At 42.1% G+C, this 12,911-nt stretch overlaps 1 protein-coding gene across 1 annotated transcript in view; it reads right to left on the reverse strand.

Annotated features, from left to right (window-relative positions):
- SLC27A6 (solute carrier family 27 (fatty acid transporter), member 6) overlaps positions 1-12,911 on the reverse strand; it is a 51,262-nt gene that overhangs the window by 16,145 nt on the left and 22,206 nt on the right. The window contains exon 5 of the mRNA XM_006764367.2: positions 1,758-1,952. Within this exon, the coding sequence (XP_006764430.1) occupies positions 1,758-1,952 (195 nt within the window). The remainder of the gene's footprint in view (positions 1-1,757; positions 1,953-12,911) is intronic.

The following is a 12,911-nucleotide window of genomic DNA, read 5'->3' on the forward strand; positions in this document are numbered from 1 at the left end:
TGTTATCTCCCGAGGGGTCCCAGACTGCGAGAGGGCACAGGCCGGCTGAGGGGACCCTCCACCCCCCTGAGTGCACAAATTTTTGTGCACCGGGCCTCTAGTTTGAGATAAGAGAAAATTAAAATTAAGTCAAGCCAGTAATAAAATACAAATATTCTTCATTGTACTCTCTGAGATGATTACTTTGGAATGACTCAGCTTCACTAAAGGAGCTTTTAATATAAATACCAATTTTTAATGGAATCAGTTCAATGAATTGAGAAAATTAACTGTAAGGAATGTAAAACTCAGTTAATATCAGCACTTACTTTCTCCAAATTACTTTTATTCAGAATGCGAATGCACTTCTGGCAGGACAACAAGACCCTTAAGATCCCAAAGACTGCATTAACCTTCTTTAGGTTCCAAACATTAGGGCAATTTATATTAGCTTTGAGTCTTTTTTTTTTTACTTTTTAAAAATCATATATTTTATATATTTAAAAAAATTTTCAATTACAATATACATTCAATATTATTTTGTATTAGTTTCAGCATATTTTTTTTATCTCTTTTGACACTAAATGTTTTACTGTTTTTTAATTTATGATTTTTATTATTTCCTTCCTTTTAATTCCCTAAGTTTGTTTTTTAAAATTAACACTATGGAAATGGATATTTAGCCCACTGATTTTCAGCTGTTCTTATCTGAGTCTACCCATTTTGAAATGTAACATTTTCATTATGATTCAGCTCAATTTTTTTCTAATTTCTGATATTTTGTTAAGTCATGAAAATGTAGAGATGTTTTATTTCCAAATACATAGGAAATGATCTAGCTGACATCTAAAAAAATGTATTTTTACCTTTATTAAACTGTTGTCAGAGACCATAATCCATATAAATTAAATCTTTTGAAATTTGCTGGAATTCCCTAAGTGGAACAATAATCTTTGTGAATTTTCATAAGTGCTAGAAAAAAATGGATACTCTGCAGTTTTTAGATGTAGTGTCCTATATATATCCATTAGTTCAAGTAGCTTGTTCATTGTATTATTCAAATATTCTATATCATTGACATTTTTTGTTTGTTCTATAAAATATTGAAAAAGCTACAAATACAAAATCCTACTATGATTCTGAATTTATTTTCCCTTGAGGTTATATAAATTTTGAGACTATTTTCAATTTTATTCTTTAAAAAATATTGTTGAGTACAAATTCTATTTTGATAATTATTTCCTCCAAGTTAGTTGAAGATATCTGTTTACTATCTTCTGTGTTCCAGGTTGCTATTGAGAAACCAGCTATAAGTCTTTTACTCTGAAGAAGGTGATTTTTTTGGCTGCTTTTAACATTTTAGTGGTATCTTGATAAAGTTTTAAATAAACCATATATTAGAAGCCTATACATAAGTTTTGACTGATATAAAAATGAAAGGCAGATAGAAGTAGTGGATTGAAAATACTCAAAGAAAATGGAGTCAAATTAGTATATATCAGGATCTATGCTTACTATTTATATAGACATCATTAAATCTGAAAACTGAACAAAAGAATTAGGTATCATTATCCTCATATGGGAGGGAAAACATGGAAGGTTGAGGTTTTTGTAATCTCTAGCACTATAGTTCACCTCGAGGCTACTATTTTATTTATAGAAGTTCTCAACTTAAAAAAACAACCTGATAATACTTACCATCATGTATAAGCACAAAGCTAGAAGAGAGGTCACCAGGTCTCAAAATATTTCTTTTGTAAAGAAAATATGGTACTTACTTTGTAAAAGAAATTTGTTCTCCCGACTGCTCCAATTTTCCCAGTGTGATTCATAAAACAAATGTTTCCTTCAGTAGCTCCATAAAGCTCACACATCTTGATATTTCCAAATCTGTCTAAAAACTCTCTCCATACATCACTCCGTACACCATTTCCAACTGCCAAACGCACCTTATGATCCTTTTCTCCTTCTCTCTGTTAGAAGAAAATATTTTCCTTGTAATTTATTAATTGTAGTTCCCAATTCTTTCTTTCATTACTATTACTCAAATGGTAAATACCTAGAAGATGCGTATGTGCAATAACGAAAGGAAAGTAAAAAAAAAATCATGTAAATCTGTTGCAGAATCACGTCCAAAAGCTAATGAAACTATCCTGGCCCAGAGTAATACAGCGTTATTTCCTCACATGTGGGAAAAGCTCTTTCTAAACTCCTGCTTATTGAAACCTTATTTTGGTAAAGATCAGGTAAGGAAGAAAGCATATTTCAGGGGGAAAAAGCATTACTTCAAAAAATTATAAAATACACTTGAGTTTCTACTCTCAGCTCTATCATTTATTGTCTACTAGTATATATACCTTTGAACAAAAGGTTGTATACTATTCTGATTCTCAGTTTATTCATTTGCAAAAACTGATAATAACACCTGTTAATCTCCGCTATATAGTGCAGAATACAGTTAAGCCCCATGCCTAGCATATAGTAAACAATAAACTGAGGTCATCTAACCACTGTAATATTTGGTTTGCAAGTATATGATTACTACTTGTAACTATTATATTTTTGAATGTGCAATATTCTTATATTTTTACTTCTAAATCATATGTTAAAATTTAAATAAGTATATTTTATTCTATATTCAATAAGCATTATATTAATATGGATTATACTGTAATCAAAAATCATAACCTCACACACCTGTTAGACTGACTACTTTAAAAAAGACAAGCAGTAAGTGTTGGAGAGGAATTGGAGAAAAGAGAAACCTGTGCACTGCTGGTGGGATTTCCATAGTGGATTGCAACCACTGGAAAACAGTGTGGAGTTTCCTCAAAAAATTACAAACAGAACTACCAAATGATCCAGCAATTCTACTTCTCGGTGTTCATCTGAGATAACGAGAACACTTATTTGAAAAGACATATACACCCTTATGTTCCTTGCAGAGGCAAAAATATTGATGGCAGGAGGCTATGTATATCTTGAGAGAACTACTCAATAAACTAATTTGATAAAATAAAAATGAAATAAGAGACAGCTAAGACTGTGGATACATTGGAAATAACAATCTGACTTGCTGTTGCAGGTGTAAGCCCCACACCAATGGAATTTAAGTTAAATATTTTGCAGATAGAGAAAAAAAACTCACTCAGTGCAGCAGCTCCTTCCAAAACAGAGGATTCTTTTCTATCACTAACTAGAACTCTGAAGAGTCTGCCCTGTCCCCACCGATGGGCAGCTCAGATATTGCCTGCCTGGTAGGAACTAGCTCTTGGACTTTCCATTGCATTTTCCTATATAAAACACTAGTGTTGCAAATCTTAGAATTCGTTCTGCCTGAACAGAGAACTCTTTAATATGGAGTAACTGTTGGATGCTTTTCAGGTCGGAGATGAGTTTTAGCAAGCAATATTATTGGTAAAATGTGTTGGCACACTCTGGAAACCAATAAGAAGGTGATTTATAAACCAAGTTCCATAGACTTTAACCTGTGTGGGCTTTAGCTACACAAGCTTACTAAATAAGAATAACCATTCATCCACAATGATGTAATTGGTATAGAAAATCCAATTATCAGAACTAAGATAAGGCTTTTGTCAAGAAATATAAAATTCATTTATTTAACTCTCAAGTTATTTTTATTCTACTCTCCTCTCCTTTAAAAGAAAATCCAGAAGATCATGCTTTAAGGGGTGTGAGAAAAGATTAACTGATTTATTATTTAGTGTTGTGCGAAAAAGAGAATTTATATCTCATCGTCTAAAATAGACCAAGTCTTCATAACACCCATCTATAATTTTAAAAATCCCCTTCTCTGTTCATCAATTCCCTCGAGCCTTCTTTAGAACAAATTCCCATTCCCTATAATTCTCCCTGAACGCTGAGGTTACTACCTAAATATCACTGGCTATCACTGGGAATGGGATTAGGAGAGCATGCATGCATAAATACGAGTACAATTAAGTGAATGAATGGATATATAACACCTGCATATACACACACAATGGAAAGGGTGTGGCAGAGACTGAGGGACAGAGAAAAAGAGATGGAGAGAGTCAGAGAGAGTGCATGAGAGACAGACAACCTGAAAGCAGGAAAGACAGAATGAAAGTGAAAGAAAGTGAAAAAGACCCAAAGAGAAAGAAAGCAAGAGAGACACAAAGAGTGAGAGGGGAGACAGAGAGTCACAGAGAATACAAACAAAACAGAGTGAACAGAGATAGTACAGAGACACACAGACACAGAGGGAAGTGTGCACAGAGACCCACGGCCTAAGGGAAACAGAGATGCAGAGAGACAATCACACACGCATACAGGGGTGCAAAGTGAGGCACATGCACAGAGACACACCCTGAGAATGAGATACAGAGACAAAGACACATTCACACAGAGAGAGATTCTCTCTCTCTCTTACACACACACACACACACACACACACACACACACACACACACACACACACCAAAACACATACACCCCGAAACAAATCTGGACAAAGAGAAAGATACTGGAAGAGAGAGAGCCACACCCAGATATGTTGACACAGTTGCACAAGTATTGAGACACACAGAAAGATACATGCAAACAGAAAGACATACAAACAGAAATCGAGGTAGAGAGACCAAGAAAGAGAACAAATACAGAAATCCAGAGTCAGGATGTGAGGGACAGGAATAAGAAACATGTTCGCAGCCCGCTGAGGAAAAGCAATGGGAGTGAATCTGTTTGAGCTCCATGCCCAGGAGCTCAGGCATGACCTCATTTTAATCACCACGATACCCTATACAGTAAGAAGCATATCCCCATTTTGCACATTGAGCTAATGAAGTTCAGGTCCAAGATCACATACTAAGCAGAGAGAATTTGAATACATTAAAATGTAAGCACTACGTGGGCAGGGACTGTTGCCTGTTCTATCCTCTGCTGTATCAATTGCCTAGACCAGCCGTGGGCAAACTACGGCCCGCGGGCCAGATCCGGCCCGTTTGAAATGAATAAAACTAAAAAAAAAAAAAGACTGTACCCTTTTATGTAATGATGTTTACTTTGAATTTATATTAGTTCACACAAACACTCCATCCATGCTTTTGTTCTGGCCCTCCGGTCCAGTTTAAGAACTCATTGTGGCCCTCGAGTCAAAAAGTTTGCCCACCCCTGGCCTAGGCCCTAGGACCATGCCTGGTGCATAAAAGACATTCACAATCCATATGTAAAAGAAAGAAAGAAAGGTAGGGAAGGCAGGTTCAAGAAAGGAAGGGAAGAAGGAAGGGAGGGAGTGGGGGCAGGAAGAAAGGAAGGAAAGAAAAGAAGGGAAGTAAGGAGATAACCAGCTTTAAAAAACCCTTAAAACCCATGCTCTATTTTTTTCAAGCATTTCTCCATGATTTCAGTAATAGAAAGTAATCAAAATATGAGTTTCTAATTTAGTAGTTAGTGTTTAAATGTTGACACACTCCCACACATGTATAGAGTAAGCCATTTTATGATATACTAGAGGTCTGGTGCATGGATTCGTGCACAGGTGGGGTCCCTTGGCCTGGCCTGCACCCTCTCGCAATCTGGGACCCCTCAGGGGATGTTGGAGAGCTGGTTTCTGCCTGATCCCCACAGGCCAGGGGCCAGGAGGGACTGTGGGAGGGCTCCAAAGCATGTCCAGCCCATCTAGCCCAGTCCAGATCGGCCGGACCCTAGCAGCAAGCTAACCTACAGTTTGGAGAGTCTGTCCCCTGGTGGTCAGTGTGAGCCGAATGGTCACACTGGTCGAATGGTCAAACTGTCAGAGGGACAATTAGCATATATATATATGCCTAATTGTCCCTCTGACAGTTTGAGTCCTAGAGGACCGGTGCATGAAATTTGTGCGGGGTGGGGGTCCCTTCAGCCCAGCCTGCACTCTCTCCAATTTGGGACCCCTTGGGGAATGGGGATCGGGCCTAAACTGGCAGTTGGCCATCCCTCTTACAATCGGGGACCACTGGCTCCTAACTGCTCACCTTCCTTCCTGCCTGATCACCCCTACTGGTGCCCCTGCCAGCCTGATCACCCCAAGAGCCTCTGCCTGCTGGCCTGGTTGCCCCCAACTTCTCCCCTCACTGACCTGGTCGCCCCTAACTGTCCCCCTGACCCTGCCAGCATGGTCACCCTTACTGCCCTCCCTGCAGGCCTGGTTGCCCCCAACTGCCCCTGCCAGCCTGGTCGCCCCTCACTGCCCTCCTCTGCCAGCCTGGTTGCCCTTAACTGCAGCCCCTTGCCGACCTGGTCGCCTCCAACTGCCCCTCCCCACCCGCTGGCCTGGTCACCCCTCAATGACACCCCCTCCCCCCCCCGCCAGCCTGGTTGCCGCCAACTGTGTCCCCTGCCGGCCTGGTCGCCCCTCACAGTCCCCTTCTGCCGGCCTGGTCACCCCACACAGCCTGGTACTTGGTCATTTGGTTGTCCCTCACTAACCCCCTGCCAACCTGGTTGTCCCACACAGCCTGCTGCTCAGTTTTTTGGTCGTCCCTCACTAACCTCCCTGCTGGCCTGGTCACCCCACGCAGCCTGTTAGGTCATACGTTTGGTTGCGATGGCCCCTGGCTCTTTATATATATAGATAGATAGAAAGTACTAATTTTACTTCAGCCATTTAAAATCCCATTTACTAGTAGAATTTAAAAGAGAATTTGCTGAACATGTCGGGGGTTTTAATATTGCCCCCAAATTTTGGATTTCAGCAGGCCAGTTTCCTTCTGACTTTCAGTGCCTGCCATGCATCAAATTGATGTGACAGTACCAGTAAAAGAGTCATACTGATTTGAACTAAGGCTCTTGTTTTTTCAAAGCCTTCTTTGGGACCTGTTGACCGGCTATATGTGATGCAGTGATTGACCTATAGTTACCTCCTACTGGGTCACAGATTTAGTTATTCAGTGGCCGGAGATAGCAGGCCTCTAACAATGCCCTCCTAGAAACAAAGTCTCTTTCTTCCAGAATATGTGCCTAATCCTACTCAGAGAATCTATAACACACCAAACTGAATGGCCTCTTTATATGCCATGAGAAATTGAAACTTGGGAAGTTCTGTTTAAATACAGGTAATTTTGTATCAACTTTGATTTCTCAGTAAACAAAGATTGTACTGTTTATTAACAGATGGAAAGACAGAAAAGAAACATAAATTCATAGTGAAAACAAGGGGCAAATTGTTTCTGCCTTCAACCCTGGAAAACTAGCTGCTTAATGCCCCAAACAAAAGCATGTTCTAATTCCTAAAGGATCACCTAAAATATATAACAACATACGTTAGGGGTTATAACTCTTCCATCTTGATTCTATTTAATGTAAGACCTCTTTTTCTTAAAACTCACTGATAACTACATACATACACCAACATACCCCATACAGTAAGTATACATTCCAACAGTTTGCTTCCTTCACAGACACTAATATATATCAAAAATATATTAATAGCAAGCCAAGTAGTTATTACAGAATAGGTGCAAAATAACATTAAATACAAATAGAATATCAGAGAATCCTGGGGCACCCCTGCCCATCTACCGCCCCCCCCATCCCCCCATACAAAATAGCAGAATTTCTTATACTGAAGCAGGAAAGGCATGGTAGTGGGAGAGGGTGGGGCCTCTTCTGAGAGGGATGGGAGCCCAGGACCTAAAATGAGAAGCCTGCCAGGCTAAGCCAGTGCGGGCTCCGCTGTCCCTGAAAGTCTTTGTCATGCTGACTCTACAGTCTGGGTCTGGGCAGGCCATGGTTTCAGAGATGAGAGCCATCAGTTCACAAATCATTTTAAGGCATAAATAATAGTTTGAAAAGACCTCTGTGATCTCAAGTGTTACAGCAAAAAGCAAGCACATTGTGGGCTTAGTTCATGCTCATTTTCTAGCTATAATAGTAATGGTATTGCCGTTTACAGACCACGTATTCTGAACAGGTGCTTTCTCTCCTGGCAGCCCCGGGGAGAACTGAAAGTGGAAGGAAACAATGCTTCAGACCAGAGACATTTCAAAGTTGCCTTAGAAAGAAAGAGCAGCTCTTAGAGTCTGCAAGACTTGCCTCTAATCTGAATGGCAGTGCTGACTCACCAGAAAAAAATCACTGTAGACTTCAAGGGAGCTTGCTCTTCCCTAGAAACCCAGGAAGAGGGTCACCTGGGCCACAACCACGATTCATTAATGAAATGTTCTGGAAAGTGCAGGTGCCCATTAGCTGTGAGCTGGATGCAGCAATGGCCTGACTCCCTCCATGCGATGATGCAACTCTGCTTTATCTAAACCCCCTCTTTGCTTCTGTCCTCCCCAGGAACTCTGACTTTCTGATTATAACTGACTTCCCTGTAGGCCTCGGACTAGTGAAAGACTGGGTTGGTCCTGAGCACATGAGTCTCCCAGCAACTGGGCTTGTTATATTACTTGATTTCTAAAATATAATTCTATGAATTTTCACTGAGCACCTACTATATGCCAGACACCACTGTCGGTACTGAGGATACATAGAGGAAAAAACATGAACTCTCTGCTCTCCTGAAACTTATAGTGTGTGTGGGTAATGTGTAATGGGCTAATAACTTATATGAAGAAAAATAAAGCCGTGAAAGAAGACAAGGAGACACACATTGTAACAAAGAGTCTGACTCCATTCTTGATGTTTGACTACTGATGACTTTCAAGCCACACCCATCGGTCGCCTTTCCGCTTCTGCCCACACCTGGCAAGCTAGTGAGAAAGCCCAGTGCTCCTCCCTTTGGTGCCACAAAGCGCACAGCAGTTCCGTATGCACAGGACTCCTCGCCGCAGCGCTGCCTGCTTCTCACAATGAAAGCTGAACCAGTCTCTTCCAAGTCATTTTTGGACTTGCTTGGGGTCCCACCCTGCCTTCCCCAGAAAGCCCTGTTATGTGAGCAATAAGCCTGTTCATATTCTCCTGGTGGCATCAACAGAACAAATTTAGGGTTTGGGGTCCATCTGAGTTGGCAAGGTGGCGATACCAGACATCAATAAGGGTTGTGCCAGACAAGGCACTTGCTAGGGGGTTAAAGGGTGAGCCACACAGATACCTGGGGGAATCTTCAATGGGGTGAAACTGACAGTCCTGGTGCATTGAAGGAAAAGCAAGGAGGTGTGTGGGCTGCAGCAGCGTGAACAAGGAGTAGAGTGTGTGTGGGGTAGAGGATGGGGAGCGGGGAGGTCCCAGCAGGGGAGCGGATTACTTAGAGCCTGTGGTCCATGCTAAGGGATTTGGATTTTCTTTCAAGTAAACCATCTGAGGGACCTGGATGGTAACATAATCAGTGAAGTAACATAATCTGACTTACACTTTAATAGAATCATATCAACTACTATTCCAAACGTGGAATAAGGAAGAGGCTATTGCTAAAATTTGAGGAAGGAAGTCGTGCTGACTTAGGTGAGAGTAGCAGGTAGGTGGTAAATTGAGGTTGGGCTGTGGATATATTTGAGGAAGTAGAATCTGCAAGATTTGCTCATGGATTAGACAGGGAGTGTGAGAAAAAGAAATTTGAAGGGGGATCCCAGAGATTTTGTGACTGAATACATGGAAGGATGGAGCTGTCATTAACTGAGAAGGTCAAGGTGGCAAGGAGTACATTTTAATGGAGGTGGTGAAAAGTTAGGCTCTCGCCATTTTTGACAGAAGATGTCAATTAGATTTCTAAGTGGAGATATTGAGTGAGAATCCAGACATATACAACTTGAAATCAAGAGAGAAGACAGGGCTGGAGGTGTAAACTTGAGTTAAGCTGTGGAAGGTATTTGCAGCCAGGAACATGTTCAGGGAAGAGAGAAGAGAGAAAATGTTTGATTGTGGAGTTCTGAGAAATATTGAGGAAGATCGAGCCATGGAGACAATTTAAAGCGATAAACTGGCATTTTTGATCCTGGTTTATGTGAGTCTAATCTAAAGACAAGCACTGACTAGATAGGGTTGTGAGCCTGTCAGGCTGAGGCTATCTGTTAATTTTGGGATATTCACTAAGATGAAAACCATCTTGTGAGGCTCTTGGGAGAAGGCCCTACCATTGTGGTCAGTCTGTTTCCAGCTGGGCCCATTTTGTCAGTTTTAATGCACCGTAACAAAATAATCCAGAATCATAAGGATACTTTCTGGCTCCCTGTGAATCTCTCAGATTTTAAGAAAGCAGAATAAAGAAAAGGGATATAATTTACAGAAAATATGTATAGGGCGTCCCCCAAAATGTATACACACACTTTGAATAATTATAAAGGCAGTGTTTATTAAAATACACTTCATTTTCAACATGGAGCTATCAGCTGTTAAAGTGTGTATACATTTTTATGGGACACCCTGTCTACAGCCTAAATGATAAAATATATTAATTTGAAAAGTAGGCTTCACACATATGCGTCATTTTTTTAATTAGACCCTGTCCACACTATACTCTCTGGGGTCCAGATTTGTACATCCTATTTTACTTCTTCACATGGGTGCCTAGTTAACATACCAAACTTAACAGGTCCAAGAGAAATTTAATTTCACTCCTCAAATCTGTTTTCCTTATTTCTTCAAATGGTTCACAATTTAACTAGATGTTTGAACCAAAAATCTGGACTCTATTCCTTATTCTATCCATTCCTTTACTCCCTATCCCTGAACTAACATGTCCTGCTATCTTTCCTTCAAAACAGATTCAAATTGATACAGGTTTTTACAATTTGCTTTTATCTTTTCTCAAATGCTCTGATGGAAGTAAAATCCAAATTCCTCTCTATGATCCACTGAGCCCTATAAGATCTGGTCCATGGATGGGCCAGCCACTCTTCTTCTCTTCAAACATTCAGGCTGTGTCCTCTGTGGGCCTCTTAGCTTTCAGTTCATTCTGTCAGGACTGCAATCCCCCAGCTTTTCCGGCTGGATCCCACCCGTCCTATCAGTTCCTCATCTCATAAGTGACCATTCAGTGTAGTCTTCCCTGAGCATTCCATCTAATTAGCAATGCCCCACTCCCACCATTCATCATTCTCTAGCATCTCAACCTGTTAATTTCTCCATACTTGTCATTGTCTATAATGACTTCTCTTCATGTCTTTGCTGATTTATTTTCTCTCTCCCCAAACCAGAGTGTCAGATCCATGAGAAAGGGGGTTTTATTTGCCTTGTGTCCCCGCTGCCCCTGCATACCCAAATCAACAATATTACTTGAATGACATGAGTGACATATACGACTCTATCCCTAGATAGATCCCTAGGTATGGTTAACTATTTACTACCTTAAGAATTATTTAAATAAGATATACTCTACAGGAGGAGCTCCCCAGACTACTGATGTCTAGAGTTCTAACATCTTCCTCACCTATCATTTTAAATGCAGCGTTAATCTTAAAAAATATATAAAATTAGATCCAATCAGAAATTGTATGGTGTTGCTTCAGAAACATAGAAAACTTGGGAGATTGGAAGGTTGGAAAGAATTCGCCTGGCCAGTGTAGCTCAGTGGTTGAGCATTGATCTATGAACCAGGAGGTCACAGTTCGATTCCTGGTGTGGGGCATGCAGGAGGCAGCCAATCAATGATTCTCTCTCATCAGTAATATATATATCTCTCTCTCCCTTTCCTTTCCTCTCTGAAATCAGAAAGAATGTGTGTGTGTGTGTATCTATATATATAAAAGCCTAAGCGACTGGCCGACCGGCTGACTGACCAACCATCCACTAGCTATGATGCGCACTGACCACCTGGGGGCAGACACTCAATGCAGGAGCGGATACCACAGGCATGGAAACACGGAAGAGAATGATGAATCTCAGGGGGCAGGGGGAGGGTGGGAAGAGATTAACCAATGATCTTATATGCATACTAGAGGCCTGGTGCATGGATTCGTGCACGGATAGGGTCCCTCGGCCTGGCCTGTGCCTCTCACAATCTGGGACCCCTCAGGGGATGTTGGAGAGCCGGTTTCAGCCCAATCCCCACAGGCCAGGCTGAGGGACCCCACCGGTGCACGAATCTGTGCACTGGGCCTCTAGAATATATATCCTATCTAATAAAAGAGAAACATGGTAATTAGCCGTAACTTTGCTACCCTTCCCATTGGCTAATCAGGGCGATATGCAAATTAACTGCCAACCAAGATGGTGGCCGGCAGCCAGGCAACTGATGCGAACACGAGGCTTGCTTGCTCCAGTGATGGAGGAAGCCAACGTTCCCCGCCTGCCACTGCTGGGCTCTGAGCTGCTCTCTAAGAAACATTGTTACAAATATAGAAGCTAAACGAAACCCCAGAAACCTGCTTTCAGTCAGCTGGGATCTCAGAGCTGGAGTCGCAACAAAGTTTCAAATACAGAAAGTAAACAAAGCCCAGAAACCTGCTTTTAGCAGCCGAGGTCTCACAGCTAAAGCCGGCTCTCAGCTCCAGTGACAGCCATAGAAGGTAAATAAACCCCAGAATAAAAAAAAAAAGGAAAAAAGGAGAGGCTGGGAGCTTCAGTTACCCACCAGCCTGAAAATGGCCCTCAGCCCCTCACCCAGACTGGCCAGGCACCCCAGTGGGAACCCCCACCCTGAAGGGGGTGTGACCAGCTGCAAACAGCCATCATCCCCTCATCCAGGCTGGCCAGGCACCCAAGCGGGACCCCCACCCTGATCCAGGACACCATTCAGGGCAAACCAGCCGGCCCCACCGTGCACCAGGCCTCTATTCTATATAGAAAAGGGTAATATGCCTCCCAGCACCGGGATCAGCGGAGCCGTGAGGCCTCCCGAACCCGAGATCAGCAGAGCCGTGAGGTCTCCCAGCACCGGGATCAGCAGAGCAGCGAGGCCTCTCATCACCGGGATCAGCCAAGACGCGAGGCCTCACTGCCCCTGTGTCAAGCGGAGCCGCGAGGCCTCCCAGCACTGGGATCAGCGGAGCAGTGAGGCCTCCTGGCCCCTGGAGCAGCATGACAGGGGGCAGCGC

This window comes from Myotis davidii, unplaced genomic scaffold (assembly GCF_000327345.1).
Source record: "Myotis davidii unplaced genomic scaffold, ASM32734v1 scaffold159, whole genome shotgun sequence".
Lineage (NCBI taxonomy): Eukaryota > Metazoa > Chordata > Mammalia > Chiroptera > Vespertilionidae > Myotis > Myotis davidii.